The sequence below is a fragment of the Physcomitrium patens genome, chromosome 25 (genome assembly GCF_059467195.1).
Source record: "Physcomitrium patens ecotype Gransden chromosome 25, ASM5946719v1, whole genome shotgun sequence".
Lineage (NCBI taxonomy): Eukaryota > Viridiplantae > Streptophyta > Bryopsida > Funariales > Funariaceae > Physcomitrium > Physcomitrium patens.
This window is the reverse complement of record NC_143434.1, coordinates 1,541,645-1,560,553: the sequence shown is the minus strand read 5'-3', so window position 1 is coordinate 1,560,553 and position 18,909 is coordinate 1,541,645. Positions and strand designations below refer to the sequence as shown.

Sequence of the window (18,909 nt, the reverse complement as noted above, 5' to 3'; positions counted from 1 at the left end):
ATTGAGAGATTTTATTTTGGAAAAGACTATGCCTTTTCTGGATGATGTTCCTATAAAAGGGTGCAGAGAAGGAGACAAGGATAAAACTTTAGATACGAGGGGGTGTTGCAAATATGTTGTTGATCATATACAAGATTGTGAAAAGATTTTAACTCGGCTTGGAGAAGTTTATCTTACATTATCAGGTATGAAGTCCGTATTTGGAGTACGAGAGGTTGTGATTGTTGGACATTTATGTGGATCTTACGGAAGAAAACCAGATCCGACTAAAGTTGATGCAATTGGAAGGATGAAAGAGGATTGTAATTCTTTAATAGAGGTTCACAGGTTTTTAGGTGCATGTATATTTTATCGAATCTGGATCCCTCATTATGCTCACATAGCGGATCCATTATATGAACTGTTACGCAAGGGTTACCGATTTAAATGGGAAGAAAGGCATATTCAGGCAATGCAAAGATTGAAGAAATTATTGATGTCACCTCCAATATTGAGGAAGGTTGATTATAAGTGCAATAGACTAGTGATTCTTACTGTGGACGCTAGTCCAATTGCCATTGGATGGACTGTGGGTCAAGATGATTCCAGTGGGAATAGATTTGCAGTTCGATTTGGAGCTAAAGTTTTAAGTATTCGTCAGCGTGCATATTTGCAAGTCAAAAGAGAACTTTGGGGAGTTGTTTCGGCTATGAAAGCTGAAAAGGACTATTTGATTGGGGCAGTAGTAGTAATTGAAACAGATTGCTTGCCATTGCTTGGAATGATTATTAACTATTCAACGCCAGATATTGCAATGTTGAGATGGATTGCTTATATTAAGTCACTAAATCCAAAATTTAAGCATGTTATTGGGAAGGACAATTTAGTAGCAGACATGCTATCTTGAACAAGATACGAGAGGGATGACGAAATGGTTGAAGACATTGATGACGTCGGATTGAAATTCTATTCAATATCAAATCTCAACAGGGAAGACAAGCTATTTCTTGAAGAATCTTATGAAGGAGAATTATTGGATATTGGTCATTACTTGAATACCTTGACTAAGTAGGGAAATTGGTCTACAGAAAAATTCAAACAAATAAGAAAAAAAGCATATGGATTTTTACTTCGAGATGGATTCTTATGGAAGAGATCGAAGAAAAGAATTGGGATGCGACAACAAGTGATAGGTAAAAAGGAAGAAAAACTAAAATTATTAAAGGAGTTAAAATTAAGAGTATATATAGAGGCAAGAGTGAAGCCTTCCTCACTCATGTCAACTCCTTTCTTGCTTCTAGTCTAGTTTCAAAGATCTCTCATTTTCTTGTCTTTGGCAATAGCTATTCTAGTTTCTTATTAATTTACATATTTTATTATTATTATTTTGTCATCTTTTTTTGAAAAAAGTCTTACTTGTTTTTTGTACTTTTATTCAATATATGTCCTTAATACCTTAAAATACTCCTAAAAAAATATTAGTATACTTTAATTAATTCCAAATAAACCTTATAAAATCCTTTAAAATTTTATTTAAATCCAAATTAAATCCTTATTAATATTAAAAAAATACTTTAAAAAATCATAAAAGTAATATTTAAAAATACTTAAAAGAATCATAAAAATATATAAATAAGATTATACAAAAATCATGAAGAATTATTTGAGAAATTCTAATTTTATTTTAGCTACATGAAGAAATTTCAACTTAATCTTAATTGAATTCTAATTAAATCGTAAGAAAATTCTTTAAAATTCCAATTAAATTTTAAGCAAGATTTTAAAATCTACAAAGAAATCTTATTAAATTTTAACAAATCTTTGAAAAAATCCTAAAAAAATCTAATTAAATCTAAATTAAATTTTGAAGAAAATTCAAAATTTTAATAAATAAAGATATAATTATTGATTTATGGATTTGCAAATATTTATTTGTAGATTTGCTTCAAATCTTATACAGACTACAAAACTATAATTGCTTTTTATTCCATAAAAAATAGAATCATTCAAAATAATCCTAAGTTTGCAAAGCTCTAACAAATTTGTTATTCTTTCAAATCTCTCATAACTAATGTTTAAATAAAGCTTATAAAGTTTACTCTCCAATTCTTCTCTTTGATCAACATAAAAAAAAAACTTCTATATATTATAGGTATGCAATTTTATGCCTTACAATCTAATTTCAACCTTAATTCCCAATTGGTCCTCTATGAGTATTGATGTAAGGTTTTTTAAGATAATTTTGGTGAAAGCAACTTTTTATTTTCACTGAAAGATTCTTATAATATTATTTTTGCTAATCTACCTTGTTTTGTCTTACTAATTGTCTTATAAACAAAGTAGAAGTTATTTTTTATTTTTTATTTATAAAAAAGTAAAATTAGCATTAAATTATTTTATAATCTTTTAAATTAATTAATTTTTATCTATAATTTTAAAATAAAATTTAAATATATATGAAATAAATTTCATCTTTAATGTAATTTTTATCATCCTACTAAAAAATATTAATTATACTTTAAAAATCAAATTATTATTTTTATTTAAAAAAATATTAAAATTTTAAAAGTAAAATAACATAAAAATGTTTATTTTGAATCAATCAATGTAATCCCAATTATATTAATAGGTGTAACTTATTGAAACAATGTTCACAATTTTAATGTTCATTAAAATACAGCATTTAAAGTAAGATTTTTAACTAAAATATTCTTAGAGTTTAAATTTTATTTCAAATATATCTGTATTTAGTGAAATAATATTCTTTTTTTTAAAAAATTTACTGTGATTCTTAAATTATTTCCTTATTATTATCATTATTAAATATTTAAATAGACAAAAAAAATCTTTTTGATTTGTTTTTTTTGTTAGATGGAAAGTGTAACCACAGTGAACATTTGTATTGTAAAGTTAACAATTATTAATTAAAATGTTGTAAAAGATGTGTTTCATAAAAAATAAAAATAAATCATAGTAGTTGATTTTGGTATTAAAAAAATCATCATCTGTTTCAGATGATATATCTTTTATAATTAAAATATTATTTATAAAGAATCTTAGAAACTGCAAAACGATTTTCATGTATTCATTTATTGGAATTTTTTTTATCATTAATCTCTTCAACACTTTGTCAAAAACATACAAGTTATTGTAATCAAAAAATGACTTAAAAAATTAAGTAATCTTTTTTTAATTGAAACCATGTAAAATTTTCTTTTCTATAATAAAAAAAGAGTTATGAATTTTAATATCAGTTGTTTATTTACATGCCTAACTGTAGCATATTATGTTTACAATATATCCACTGCGGCCAACTAATATACGTAAATGGTTTTCAATATTATACTATCACCGAGTGGTTATCTAGTTAGTGCAGAATCATCCAGTCATGGATTGGTAAGTTACCAATCATTCGAATTGTAATATATATACATATATATATATATACACATATATATATACACATATATATATATATATATATATATATCTACGAGGATCCGAAGCTGACAGCTAGATGGACATGGAGGTGGCCACGTAGGCAGACGATAGTTGAACCTGTGGAAGGAATGCGCGGGCTTGGGTTCATCTTCACAAAAGTTGGAGCAGCCACAAAAGGAGAGGAAGAGCAAAGCAGGAGCAGTGGCTGGCTGCAGCTCGGGCTGCTTCAGCTATGGCACCCCCGCGCCTACTCTCGCTGCCTACTCCACTGCTGCTCAATTGCGCCTCGGAGTCGCGACCATGTCTCGGGCGAAACACTACTGCAGGGTCCAGATCCGAGGAGAAGCGTCGAGTGCGGTTCGATAGAACTGTGGCCGACACATCACGGCCCACGGAGCTTGGATTGCGCTCTTGTAGCAAGTAAGTGTATGGCTCTCTTGTTGGATTCGTGTGAGGTTTCGGATGGAAATGTCGGCAAGCCACTTGTGATTATTAATTTTCGATAATCTGGTCTAGCAATCTTTTTCAATGGTGACATAGGCTGCACAATTATCGGATGACTTGCTATGGCGACATTTAGATTCTTTTTTTCTTTTTTTCTTTTTTTCACACAAAATTTCGTGGAGTAATGAAGTCATGTTTTAGTGACCGTATTTATGTTCAAAAGAAGCCGGCACTTCGAGTCGCTGTCGAGATTTTTGAGGAGGTAGTTGTGATGAGCTGTGCGTCGAATTTTTTCTAACGTTGTGATCAACTTTCATGAAGTAGCTACGAGCATTTGTGAAGAAATTGATCTGTAGCGAATTGATTTTGAAATTGGTATTTATTATTTTCAATCCTCTTGTGTGGGAAATCTCTTCTTGGAGAATTTAATGGAATGTGAAACCTACATTTCCTAGCCTCAGGTTTTCGTGAATCGCGCATGCGCTAATTTTGAACTCGAATCTTTTTTCAAGGTGTGCTTAGCTTGTGTCGATTCCTACCGACAACGGTTCTGTGCCTTCCTAACCATTCTCAGTGCTCGTGGTGCTGCTGTCAAGGAAGTTGAGAGCATGTATCGTCTTTGCTGATCATGAATCTGGCTATGGGCCATCATCATCATCTTCTTCGTCACGAAACCAATACCCTGACAATGAGAATGAGGAGAATGATAAGGTATCTAACTTGTCGTTTTCTGATTCAACATGATCTAGATGAACAGTAAAGAGGTCTTCTCCTCATCTTCATTGCTCTGAACTAACTTGGGGCTCTTCCACTTGCTTCTGTTATGAATTGTAGTTTGTATTGTAGAGATCGTGTCTGGATGTCAATGCCTTGAATTGATTAATTAATTTTTTATTTTGTCGAGGTTGCAGTAATTGACTAAATGAATTAGTTAGTAAGGTAAGAAATAAATAGTGTACGGATAAAGGTTGGTTTGCCGAGCTTTTTATATTTTCACTTAGAGTTTCGGTGGAAATACGATAGCATTTAATATACTGTTTTACTTCTCGAAGTTGAGATAAGTGATCAGGGATATTTTAAAGAATCTTATGGCACAGGCAGATGATGACTCTTCAAAGATTGGCAAGGAAGACGAAGCTTTAATGTCTGATGAGGAACGACTTGCGGAGGAGCAAGCAAGAAGACGGCGAGAGGAATTAGTACGAGTGAGTGCTCCCATCGAGGTGGCCTAATGCAAATACTGAATTGTAGGTTTTAGTCGTAGAGAATGTTTTCATTTGTACTAGTCATGATGCACTTGCACGCCTTCATATGTCAGTAAGGTTTTACTGCGGCCATGGTGAGAAATATTGGTTTGGCATGCCTTGAAGAATTTATATCACAGTAATATTATTCCAGTCGTTTATCATGACTATCTACTACAGCCCATTCATTTTGAGGGGCTTCTGGAGGGGGCTACGATAGCCATCGATTTTGGACATGCACACTATCTGATTCTATATCTGTGGAATAGCAAGCGTTGGAAGAAGCCAGAATCAAGAAGGAAGTTGAAACATTATTCAAGTTGAGCCAGCAAGCTTATGGCCGTGGTGTTTATGATAAGAGTGTTGAAATGTTGGAAGATGCTCTTACAAAAGTTCCAGGTGGCACTAATCTTGGTGGCGAGGTGAGATTGCGTTCGAAAAAAATGCTGATAAAGGGCCATTGTAACCCAGTTAAGGGACTCGTCAGAAAGTTTATTATCTTCACGTACAATTCAAGACAATAGAATTTTTGAGCGGGTCTGTCTGAACTTGTTTTATACACCCGTTTGTTATATTATCAGTACCTTTGATCCGGAGCTTTTAAATGCGGTGTGCGGCTGAGAGGATAATATCTAGTGTAGAATTTTGTTAGGGTTATGGATCTAGTTTACCTGTTATTTTCCAGGTAGACATCGTTATCGTACGAACCTTCTTTTCCCAAAATCTTGCGTAATTTTGTTGACTCTACCCTCGTAGGTCAGATGTATCTTCTGTATCTATAACATCTCTAGTAAGATGATCTCCATTCACCGAATCGCGTAACATTGTTGAGCTGATGTAAGAGTTTTTTTCTTGTGATGTTGTAGATAGTTTAAAATTCATTCTTGTGGACTAAATATGATCGTGTTTGTTTTTTGTTTTTTCGGTCCCAAATAATCAGATGCAGCTTTGGCTGGCTTTGGCATACGATGCAATGGGTCGACATGCGGATTGTATTGCTGTGTACAAGCGTTTGGAGAGCTCTCATCCTAACAAGAACCTTCGAAAGCAGGCTGCTGATTTACGATTCATTGCCGAGGCGCCCAAGCTGAAAATTTCACAGGATGAAATGGTCAAAATCCCTTTGATGGAAAAGGACTTCGATAGGTACACTTTCTGAGCAGAATTGCCTAATGTTTGTAAATTGCACCGGGTTCTTAAGTTTTTGTCTAATGATATCTTGAGTCGGTAATACGCCCATATTTTCTGGGAGCTTCTCATATGAGCTTAGTGATAGCAAAATTGTGTATTCCCTGTGATTGATTAGAGACGAAGGAAATGGAACCTTTGTATAATGAATATAACAGCAGGATTAACTCAGCTGATCAGTCCATACCTGCTATGCATACAGGAAAGCTAAGAGATGGAGCCAGCTTGTGAAAGAGAAAAGGAGAAAGCCTATGAAAAAATCAGCTCAATCTAAGGACTATCTAGAAGATTGGTTGGTATGGAAGCCTCCTCGTTGGGAAAAAAGTCCGTACTTTTGGGTAGCTATAACAGTTTGGCTTACTTTGGTTGGGTTTTCACTCATTTTTCAAAACTGATCCATTTCTTCATTTTAGATGGCATGTGGATTCTTGTAGTATGATAATTACTCGACTAATGAAGCCCTCATCAAGGAGGTTGTACAAAATGGAAGTCTCAAGTTTGGTAGAGCCAACCTGCAATAGATTTGAAGGATGTTGTGAACATTGTAGACTGAAGTCCATGCATGTAAGTATTGCATTTTACATCGTGGCTAAGCAAAATCTGTAACAATTTTTTCCCACACATGGACTGGGGCTTAACAAAGGCATGTTTCAATGTGATCAGTGAAGTAAGTTGGTTTGTGATACCAACATTATTGTTTAGCAAGCTTTAAGTAAAATTGGATACATGTACACACATTATAATTTTTGTTGCAAGATTTAGTTAATAATATAAAACAGTTATATATTTCTTTCTGAATTGAAAGTGTCAAAACTGAATTTACTCAAATTGCGTGTGATTATATATATATATATATATATATATATACATAAATAAATTATAAAGAATTGAAGATTAAAAGATATTTTTAGTAATTAATTTTGAATTATAAAATAATAAAAAAATATGAAAACATAACACGAATAGGTTTACTTTATTATTTTATTATTTTATTACTTATTACTTATTACTTTAGGGACCTAATAGAAATAATTTGTATTACATTTAAAACTTATTTTTATTTTAACTTTCTTAGTTTTTTTTTGGTATGAAAGACTTTAATCTTTTTAAACTTTAGAAGTTATAAGACAAAAGAACATGATTTTTAGAATGAGAGTCACAAAAAGGCTTAAACCAATATTGCTATTTTTAAAACTTTAAAGAAATTAGGTGCATTTGTAATTAAAAAAATTCACTCAATTAATTTTGGTTTAAATTTTTAAAATAATATCTCATTAAAGATAATTATATTTTCAATCTTAATCTTTTGTCAAATTATTGGTAGAAATATTTCTAGTGCAATCCACTTATGTTATTAGCAACAATAAAAAAATGTAATTGATTTTTAATTTAAAATTTTCAGATATTTTTTTTATAGTTTATTATTTTTTTCTATATATTTTTTCTTATTTATCATTTAAAAAATAAGATTTAAAAAATATTAAAAAAATTATCAAATTTTACTATATTTTATAACAACTTGCAATTTCCAACCAAGTTGAAAACAATTAAGAATAAATATCCCTCCTTCATGGCTCCACTTTCCATGTAAAATCTGCACGAACATATACTCCATTAAATTTTAAAAACAATACAAAGCTGTATTATCGAAGCTTCGACTCCCTATGACACACGAAATTTAGGTTTGCAAGTAGAATTTTGCGATCATTTTTAGAACAAGAATTGATCGTGTTTCGGTTATTGACAACGTTTGTCATGCGAGAGAGACAATGGAGATGGATTCCTTGCACAAAAATATTAGCATTGTCGTGATGGGGTGACGAGGTCGTTCAGTGGGTTGATAGCAATGTTCGGCATCGATGTCTATTGATACTGCGAGTTTGACTTTCCGCACACATACCACAGCTGCTCATGCAACTCTTTCACGTGAATTTCTGCGACCTAATTTGCGAGCTTTGAAGGTACGCTTAAAGGTTATCCTTGTGAGGTGATCGTTTATTTCTTTGGAAGTGAAACAATGCAATGTGTTTCTAGCCGAGAGTGGTACCGAGATCAACGTGGAGCAAGCATGCATGAATTCTTGATAGATCTTGTGAATAGAGAATGGAAATTATGCTATAATTTGATGCACAATCTTAGTGCGCAATCATCGTGAAAATTTTACTCGTGAGATCTTCAAGGAGTTCATGTAGACGCGTATAGCAGGTGTATCGTGCTGAATTGCTTGGTTTCTGGTTTGCAACTTAGCCTGGATTTATCTCACAACCATCAAGATTCTTTCCTTTTTCTCGTGCTCTCCGTGGAGTGCTTACCTTGCTGCTGGTGTGCCGTTCACTATTAGATATGAAGGTTCATGACGGAGGTCAACTTATACCTGAGCTGAGATCTTAGCAGTTTAGACGCCTAAGCTGTTGTTACTTGCTGGAATATGAGCCCAGAGTTGCTGCATTCTGGTGATGAGGCCGAGCTGTGGAAGTCGGATCGATACCAATCGGGGAGCATTTATGCAACATAACTAACAAGTTGAAGGAACAAGCTGTTTCATCTCTCTAGCTGCGTCGTTTGCCAAACGTGAGAATATTTGCAATCTCCGTAAAAGAAGGGAAAAGGCCGAGCTCTGCGGAGCAACAGAGGTTGAACATGTCCCCTGCTGGACTGACACCTTTGAAGAGATCTAGTGTTGCCCGCTTCGCTTTCTTACTGCGGGTGCTTATCATACATGCGGGTTTCCTCGACGCAGGTCAGCCAGATATTGATGGTGTATTGCATAGCCTTGAGAATAGCGTATCTTAGTGTGCCTTCATTATCAAAGCCACATCCAACCTCTCCTAAGATTCAAAAAGTCTTGTTTCAGAAACTCGTTTGATCCTTGAATTGTCCACATAGTGTCATTTTAAATTTGAAGTGCAGCTAATAAGACTCAGGTCAGTCTACAGGTGTGCTGTGCGAGGTGAATTACAAAAGAATTAGAGTTGCATTTTTTTCCCTTTGCATCACTTGCAAAGGAGTGTTGGTCCAACAAGGTATTCGACAGAAAGATCGAGAGACACAATGGAGGCTATGGTGGAGTTACCTTCGGTGGTCCAAGTCCAAATCGCACATTGGCTTAGCGAAACTGCTAGTACCCAAGAGGCTTCCGTGCGGAACGCCACCACGCACTTGCAAGCTGCGCAAAATTCGCCGAAATTCGCCTTATACCTGCTCATGCTTTCTGCCGGTAAGACTTTTTCATTGAATCGTGCGACTGTGACTGTCTGCAGAAATGTGTGAAGTTTGGCGATGTTGAATGGCATGAGGCCACTAGGTAGATATTCTGTCTACCCTGGCACTTGTGAGCATTGGTGGCTATCACTTACAAAGCTCGACAACGAGGTCTTCAACATTGAGCTCAGAACTGATTGAACGACGTTCAGCACTCCAACAGACAACTGAATGACCATTGAGCTAGTCTTGAACTCTTGGTCCTGGCAGTACATTGGTGTGAACACATGGAGAAAAGCATCAGTCATGAAATCGGCTGTTCGCTTCTGTGGCAGGGGCTCCCGAGAAAGGGCAGAGAATAGCTGCAGCGACATACTTGAAGAATTTTTTGATATCCCACTGGAGTGAAGAGAATTCAATGTCCGTCACAGAGAAGCTGGAATTTCGGAACCGGCTCATGGGTACTCTGTTGCGCGTCGACGGTCTTGTCCTGAAGCTCTTGTCAGAAGCTGTAAGTCAGCTTGTGTTAATTGATTTCGTGTCATATGTTCGGTTAATCTCGATGATCAGTTACCTCACGTCTTTCTTGACATTCTCTCATAGCAGTCATTTGTAACCTCCCTAGCGATTCCACAAGTGAAGCGGGAAATATGTATTGGTAAAAGCAAGTGGAGTCTGACTTCATTTCTGTTGTCGGAGGAAGCTTTTTATTTTACTAGTACCTCAAACGGGACAGTTTCCATGCTTTGTTGCTGCAGTTCCGAGTGGTAGCGGTCAATGACTTTGCAAAGAACATGACATGGCCAGAACTTGTTCCTGCTTTTAAAGCAGCGATACAGAGTAGCAATTTGCTGAATACAGCAGGGGATGCTGAACTGAGAACTCTGAATGTCCTTATCGGAGTCCAAACCATCACCAAACCTTTCCAGGTATAAGACGACCGTCGTAAATAAATACCCAAGATCGTGATTCGATGGCTGCCGTTTCTGTAGCTGGAATTGGATTTGACGAGGTAGGTGGGCTGGTTTGCAGTACTTTTTGAACCCGACTGTAGCTCATGAGCCTGTTCCTGAACAACTCGAGCTCATTGCGAACGAGCTCCTTTCACCTCTGCATGGGATCTTTCACCATCTTGTACAGCAGGTAAGACTGTCAAAGCTCAATACCAAAGGTGCAACAGGTCCACCAAGCCATTTCTCTAGATTAAAAAAAAAAAAAAAAAATTATTAAATTTGGAGGAGGTTGAGAAAGTTGACTTTTGCCATTGAAAATGCAATTCTTTTCTATCTATTTCGATGTAAGTGGCTGGATTTGTGCAGGTTGTTGCATCAAAAGAGAAAGGTTATGCACAGCATGATAACATTCTCCATGTCTTGTGCAAGGCCATGCATCTTGCTGTAAGTTCTTCCAACCGGCGCCTGTTCTTACTTCTTCCTAACCAATAATCTAAGTCGAATATTCACTTGTAGTTATATGGCTTCTATCCTTGACATAAGGTTCTGTATCGGCACAACAGTGTTTCTGTCTATTAGTGCTCTTTGTGCTGGATTACTGAATATTTATCTGGACCTTGGCAGTTGAAATCGCACATGCCATCGGCTTTACTTGCAACTCTGGGGCAGTGGTTTTATGATTTTATGCTTCTGCTCGAGGTAGTGGCTCTAGAGAGGACAATGGACCTACCAGAACAACTTTCTAGGCTCAAGACCTGGAAGCGCGTTCTTCAGATCTGCTGTAACCTTATCTCCCGACATAGAAAACACGTGGACAAGTAAGTTAAGATTTATTTGACATTTCTTTCTCGTTCTACGCACAAGAATGACTGTTAAGTATTGAAGATACCAACTTGTTAGCATAGTTGGTGTCATTCTCCTTGAATAAATGAGAACTGATAATTTCTTTTTGTAGGCTTCTACCTGCGATGTCTAATGCAGCATTGAAAATTGTTGGAAGAAGCGCAAGTGCTAAGGTGAGTTGTATCCATGGTCAAGTTGAATGCTGCTTCTTCTGAACAAACACTAATATATTTATTTATATAATCTCAACCCTGAAATTTCCATTTTGTGAGACAGTATTGGTAATACTTGGAATCCTCCAGTTATGATTACGTTTGATGTATAATGGGAGATTTAACATTGCAGAATTTATATATATATATATATATATATATATATATATATATATATATTTATTTATAATGCAAGTGTCAGTTGTTTTGGTTCTTGGTGTGAGATTTTCAGGATCTTCATCTGATGCAGCATCGTATTGTGTCATTAGCATTTGATCTGGTGGCCAACATTCTTGAGACTGGTCCTGTAAGTTCTTTTACTTGTTGACACCAATCAGTGGCATTGACATTGAAACGCATATCATTTATGAAAAACTGAAACAGCCACTGCAACAGACGTATTACACTTCTATTTCTTTTCTTTTCTTCTTTCTTCCATTAGAACACATTTACCGAAGTGTACCAAAATTGCTCGTGACCCAAAGCTTTTTCTCATCGGATCACAAATGATTTTTTAAAAAAATTTGGGTGGACTTGTAGGGTTGGAGATTAATGGCCCCCCACTTTTCAAACTTGCTGGAAACTGCCATTTTCCCGGCCCTCATAATGACGGAAAAGGTAAATGCATCGTCTGTGGTTCATGTTCTCTTCGCTGACGTTTATGCAAGGCCTGTGTTTTCTACATCTGATCAAATTTCACGACAATATGTTAGTCACTAAAATTACTTTTTGTCCTGAATGGAGGCAGTCATGGTCAGTGAAATTATAGAATGGGATTCAGCTGTTCTGGCATCCTCAGAAATATTTTGAAAAATATTCATAGGTGCAACTCATATTGTAACTTTTTGTGAGCTGTTTCGTAATAATGCAGGACTTGATCGAATGGGGGGAAGACGAGGATGAATATCTGAGGAAAAACCTCCCTTCGGACATGGTATTTTTAATCTATTCACCTGATGTTGGAAATAATAATATTACAACACAATTAATGTTTATTTTCAATTCTATGAAATTATTTTAGGGATCTAATCACAGATATTTCTTTGTGACTGGTTGTTGGTTTTGGAAGTAGTGTAAAGTTTTGTGTGTGTCCATCAAATTGCTGCCTGTGTGACGTACAAAATAACTTTTATCTAAACCTTCAATCAGGATGAAGCAAGTGGATGGAAAGAAGATCTGCTGACCCCTCGACAAAGTGCCTTGAATCTGCTGAGCCTCATCGCTACTGCTAAAGTATAATTACAATTTTACTACATTTATTAACCCAGCTTCTGGAATCCTTTCTTCCACACGGGATGTAATTTTTCTACAGTCTTTATTTTCCTTGTAAGAAGTTATCACCTCTTTGAAAAATAATTTGGAGGAATGAGTTCGGACCAGTGGAGTTTGTTCAAATCTTACATTGAAATAGTATTACCATTAGCAGTGGCTTCACTGGAGGGTCTGACCTGAAAACATCTATTCAATTTGCTGGTAAACTCCTTGGTCAAGCATGCACAGCTATGTTCGTTTTCTGGGACAGTAGTATAACATTGCTTTGCTTCTCAATGACGATGATTATCGACTCAGGAACACCTCAATATTATTTATGGTACTGTGACATGATAAAATTTCTAAGATCAAGACAGTGAAGCTGTGGAAAATACACTTGTTGAAAATGGGGTTTGAGATCCAACAGGGCCCTCCAACTGCGGGTGGGACGAAGAAGGGCGCTGCAATGAAACGGAAAAAGGGAGGCAAAGGCAAAGGCAAGGATTGGTCAGGCACTGCTGGTGAGATTCTAGTGATGCCATTTCTTTCGCAGTTCCATATGCCAGCAGACGGAAGCGACCCCCGATCAGAAGATGTCATGAAGTATGGACTCAGATTTTGCCTTGTTTATTTTACGCAATACCAATTACATGAAGTATTTTCTTCTGTCATGATTATCTATTTGCTCTCTTCAGAACTTTGGCACTGTTCTCGTCGCTTTTATTAACTTAGCAACATGTCAATCGTAATGTATCCAACGGTATGGTTCAGAGTATCTCATGCTGTGTTATGCATATGTGGAAGATGAAACTGTTTGGTATTGCTACTTATACTAGTCAAAGAAAATTATGTTCCATTGTCGTGTGCAGATATTATGCTGTCATGATGGCTTACGGTAGCCTTCAGCAGGTAACCTGCACAAAAAAATCTATGAAAAGAAATGGGGGGGGGGGGGGGGGGATATCGTGAGATTGTTGAGTCAATCCTTCTAACATAATGGAAATAGTCCTGTTACTTCAGCGGTAATATACACACACACTACCACAACAAAAATCTCATACCAGGAAATGACGTGGCTCAAATGTTTCGATGCATTCTTAATAAATATAATTAAAACCTCAAGTACAAAGTTTCTGAGATTGAATGCTGAAGAGAGCTGTATCAGATTCTAAGCACTTCGGAAAATGGTGGCATTCAACTGCACCTAATGTTATCCTTCATGAAACTATCCTTCATGAATTCTTGCAGTATCTGAAGAAGCAGCCAACTGAGAAGGTGGCTCTGCTGTTACAAACAAGGGTTCTTCCATTATATTCAATGGTGGCACCTACGCCATACGTCTTAGCCAACGCTAATTGGCTTCTTGGAGAGCTAGCTAATTTCTTGCCCGATGTGAGATGCTCTCCGTTGATGGCAATGTCTTTACATTGGTTGTCACTTATAGGAGAGTTTCAAGAAGGTTTCTGATTAGTCATTAAACAGTAGATCTCAAACTTTTAGAGTGATGAAATGTACATAAGGTATCAGTGTGCAATATTTAGTGGCCGTGTATCTTTCTTCGTTTCATTACTATACAGCTTGCTTGAGAGCTGCAATTTATAGTAAAGAAAGTGGTATATTTTTGTGGAGATTTCCAAGAATACTTCTTACTTTCTTACTTTCTTTCTTTCTTTCTTTCTTTCTTTCTTTCGTTTGTGGTTTTCTTTGATTTGGTTAAGAGTGCGACAAAATGGTCATGATGAGGCAGGAGATTCCAGTTGTGTTTCTTGTGGTTATATTTAAGTAACATGCTAGCGTGAATTCAGGGTAGTGTTAGAGACCGTGAAGAAGTAGCTCAGTCTATTCAAGACCATCCTCTTCTTTATCTGCCAAATTGTTAGTATCTGATCAGATTCAATCGTCGAGTACCAGGAGCTGTGTGAAGAGGTGTATAATGCTCTACTGAAAGCCCTACTAGCACCCAATGCTGGCGGTGTGTCTTGGAGACCTGTCCGAGCATCTGCTGCAGGAGCCCTTTCATCCCTCCTTCAGGTTTCACTAGTTTATTTTTCTATGAATGTCGTATTGATCTTCACCAGGAAGGAATCACGGTATTGTGACAAGATCAATGGTAATTGTACCAATCTACGAAGGATTACAATGTTACTAAATATAGAAAATTCTATATTTACATGTTGGAGGACATTCTTCTTGCATTTTTCAGGACGGTTATAAGCCCTCTCAATGGCTACCTTTACTCCAAGCCACTGTAACAGGAGCGCGTATGCCAGAAGAGAGTGAGGCTTCGCTGTCGTTGCAGCTCTTAGCAACAGCTGCAGATGCTGGAGACGATTGTGTTGCACCCCATGTTCCGGCTATTACTGCTGCAGTTCAAGTGGAAATCGTTAAACATATTCCCCCTTATCCTGAACCCTGGCCCCAAGTAAGGAGCTTAGGCCCAACAATATAGCAAACGTAATTACATTGGCATCTAAATTAAATTCAAATTTCCTTCGTCGAAACAAGTTTCATGTAGTCACACTTGTAAGAGTAGTCACTTATTCATAAGACGGTCTTATCGTATGATGCAGGTGGTTGAGCTCGGGTTTACGGCTGTTGCCTCGCTCGCTCAGACCTGGGACGGTGCTGAACCTGACGAGGATGAGGATGGAGGGAAAGCTCTCACCAGCTGGAAGATGGGTTGTGAAACAGTTGCATTTACACTTGCTGAGCTTTTGCAGCGAGCGTGGTTGACACCTGTGCAGGTAGACTCATGATTTCTTATTAAACTCTACATTTTAACAAAGAGATGAAAATGGCTCTGGTATAGGTTGTAAAAGGGCTGAGGTGATCACTGGTGATGTACTAAAATAAGACCTTAATGTGTTGCAAGTCGAATTCAATCTGATTTTATTGTCGGGTTTTTTACCTCATGTTCTCGTCGTACAGGATGGATGCTCTCCCCAATCTACACCTCCATCATCATGCTTAAGTGATGCTTCTGTGCTTCTCGCTGCAATCTTGCGATATACTCGAGACTCAACGTCAGCTGCAACCATGAAAATAGAGGCACTACTACATGTCTGGGCAAACTTGGTAGCAGATTGGAACGCCTGGGAGGAAGAGGAGGATGAGTCGGTTTTTGACTCTATAGAAGAAGCAGTGGCTTTGCAGGTATGTTTGAACTCATGTTTCATGCTCATCATGACGTAATCAAAGGCCTCTTCTAATCACGCATGGAACTCATGCACAGTAACAAACCGGGCCCAACAAGTTTTTCAACGTGCAATGCAGAATCATAGCCTTTTATTAGTCTTTACCAATATGTCAATTGCTTGAAGTGGCTATATTTCTTTATCCTTTTGCCAACCTCAAATTAAAGATGTAATGCTTTTATTTGCAGGGAAGGTGTCCGATGCTGCACTTCACTATGGCTGAAGCTCTTCCTACTTCGGCACACCAAGAGCCTAAGCGATCTGTTCTTGAGTGTTTAGTGACGTTCATCACATCTGCAATTGAGTCTGCGTATCCAGCGGCCTGCTGGCGTGCTTGTCGTTGCGCACATGCGCTGTTACATGCAACACAGCTTTCATTTGAGGGAGAGGCAATCTCAAACCAACTCATACCTCGGTTGTGCGAGATTGCTACTCGACGACTTAAGCAGCTGACTAGCGTAATTGTACCTTTGGCGAAACCGCTTATCCTTGTCATTACCATGTGCTTTATTGTTTCACCCGAGCAGGTCGAAAAAATCTTGTCCTCTGAGGATGATACCAGTCTCGAGAATGGTGCAAGTCAAGGCTTGCTCATGTATGCCGAGTCACTGGCTAGCCTAGCCGAAAGTGAAGCTGATCCAGGCCTTTCCTTGGAATCAGAGATGAAGCTGGCTGGTTAGTTGATTTCTCGTAATCTATTTGTCCTTCTTCCTATAAAGAATCTGGATCTGGTAGCACACTTCAGACGAATTTGTCACCCCACGACTGAATTTGATTTAAAGAGCTAGGAAAGTGGGCGAGCGTTTGGTCCACAAATAACATATGTATACCCTTCATACGATGCTGGTCAAGGTTTACTAGTTGTCTCGGGTGCTGTTTTGAATTCCATTTCACGTCAAATAGCACTTGACATGCACCTGTAGAAGTTGGATTGAACACATCAGAACCTATTCTTGAAAAATTTGTGGAATCGTTGGGGTCGCAGTGATTGGTTTGCTGAGGGTGATAGAGCACTTCATCAGTAAGGAGCTGCTGAAGAACCAGAAAGGACAGCAAGCAGCCAATCACTGTCTGCGTTCTTTGCTCGAATCCATGGTTGATCTCAAGGAGCTTGTAGAATCTCCAGATACCTCAAGTGACACATCTGATACAAGTGAATCCGGTTCTGGCAGCGAAAGTGGTGGCGATGGTAGTATAGATGTAAGTTGTAATTCACAACGCCGTATGACAGTTTTGAACTTGCTATTTCACAAGGTACACGACACGTCAATTGTTCGGAAAGGGATGCAGGCTTCATTTCTCTGCACTTGAATGTGAGTAAATAGATGAACATACGGCGTTAAAAAAATTGCTTCCAAATACAACAGCGTAGATTTTCCAATCGCCTTGACACCACCGAGGTCTTTCTTTGATGTGATTTAACATCTTCGTATTTCAGTTCCTCCTGTCCGTGCCTAAATAATCCTTGTTCAGTTACGAATGGATCGTACGTGGCCTGTGACTCTAGTCAATGTGTTGCGGCAACTGTAGAACTAACCTAGATCAATTATGGGAGCTGCTTTATATCACTTGCTTATTATAATTCGAGCAGGGTTCTAGCTGCGGTGTTTCTAACGACGAGCGCGAGGAAAACGTCGAGGAGTATCTGGAACGATATGCAGCGACAGCGCGTGAGCTGCAAGATGAAGCTAATGAGGAGGCTGAAAATGGCCAAGATGAGGATGGCCATGAAATTGAACTTGGTACACATTTCAATCATTTTTATTTCTAATCAGTGCTTCCCCAAGGTCAACATGAACTAGAAAAGAAGACTTTGGATTCCAATGCGCATGAACCGGAAGCTGGACGTTGACGAAATATTTGATGCTTACATAGAACCGTGATGGAAGACTAATATTACTATTGTTGGTGACAGGTGTGCTAGCGTTGGTTGACTATGAGAAAGAAGTATTGGCATGCCTTAAACAACATAGCAAGACGCTTTGCTGCGCTCAAACCATTCCCAAAGACCTACTCACCAGATTTAGCGAAAAGCACCCAGAGGCAATGGCTTATTTGTAGTCAGTAAGTACTTGGTAGTCGTAGAGTTCCAATTCCGGAAAGCTGGTCTGACTTATCTAACCTATTAGATGGTACCCACCTGATAATCCCCCTCAAGAATCGATGATTGTTAGAAAGAATGTCAATGCATCATTCTAATGTGGATGATTCTTTTTGATAGTAAATCGGTATATGTAGAGATACTCTCATGGCGCAAAGCTTTATTTGGGTTGTAAAACTCATACTTGCGAAAAACAACCTATGTCTACATTAAATGCAGACTTATTGGTTCTTATTTTTAAAATTTACACATTGAAAGTAACAATTTTTCAAAAACATTAGTATGATTCATTTCTAATTGGTTAGACTTACAGGTCATATTTTGCCAATTCTTATGTAAGTTCGCAAGTTATAGAATTATTTTTAAATCTAATAAACATATTCATATATTATTTTTAAAAATGTTTAATTAGACGCACTTTATATTCAGAGGACAAGGTGAGAGATCACAACTTTAAACAGTTTTGATTGGATGAAATCAAAAAGTCTCTTTATATTAGTTTTATACTTAGAAAATTAAGTCTAAATGTCCTAAGAAGAAAAAATGAAATGAAATGCACTCTTTTCCTACCAAATATGAATAGTGTTGTCCTCTAAAATTTCTGTTGGACCCATGTCAAAGAGTTGGTTTTTGAAAAGATTAAAGTTTTGTCAAAAAATGCTTAAAATAACCATCAATAAATAAATAAAAATTAAGCCTTTTATACATCTTATAACTATTTAAATCAAATGTTTATACATGTTTAGACTTATTATTAAAAAAAATAAAAAATAAAAAATAAAAAATCAACACATAGTTTAATGTTTTTTAAATTATTTTTTAGCTGAAACAAATTATTTTTAAATTTTAATATAATGA

At 36.8% G+C, this 18,909-nt stretch overlaps 2 protein-coding genes across 3 annotated transcripts; both read left to right on the top strand.

The window, feature by feature from the left end:
- The first annotated feature begins 3,633 nt into the window (after nt 1-3,633).
- LOC112278256 (uncharacterized) lies at nt 3,634-6,955 on the top strand. Of its 2 annotated transcripts, none has more exons than XM_073531859.2 (6): nt 3,634-3,840; nt 4,461-4,575; nt 4,962-5,069; nt 5,378-5,530; nt 6,049-6,254; nt 6,499-6,955. In XM_073531859.2, the coding sequence occupies exons 1-6, from the start codon at nt 3,653-3,655 to the stop codon at nt 6,689-6,691; spliced, it is 963 nt and encodes a 320-aa protein (XP_073387960.2). In that variant the 5' UTR covers nt 3,634-3,652; the 3' UTR covers nt 6,692-6,955. The 2 variants fall into 2 exon arrangements, with proteins under 2 accessions (XP_073387960.2, XP_090103503.1); XM_090247377.1 differs by having other exon boundaries at nt 4,947-5,069.
- A 933-nt stretch (nt 6,956-7,888) lies between these two features.
- On the top strand, nt 7,889-18,452 carry LOC112278311 (uncharacterized). Its single transcript, XM_073531892.2, has 24 exons — nt 7,889-8,257; nt 8,735-9,036; nt 9,233-9,513; nt 9,833-10,008; nt 10,256-10,426; nt 10,530-10,640; nt 10,817-10,894; nt 11,075-11,268; nt 11,406-11,466; nt 11,738-11,812; nt 12,046-12,123; nt 12,377-12,439; nt 12,655-12,738; nt 13,184-13,359; nt 13,626-13,665; nt 14,005-14,148; nt 14,668-14,787; nt 14,960-15,178; nt 15,327-15,500; nt 15,685-15,909; nt 16,139-16,625; nt 16,936-17,150; nt 17,542-17,692; nt 17,866-18,452. Exons 3-24 carry the CDS (start codon nt 9,348-9,350, stop codon nt 18,009-18,011), a joined length of 3,354 nt encoding a protein of 1,117 aa, XP_073387993.1. The 5' UTR covers nt 7,889-8,257; nt 8,735-9,036; nt 9,233-9,347; the 3' UTR covers nt 18,012-18,452.
- The last annotated feature ends 457 nt before the right edge of the window (nt 18,453-18,909 follow it).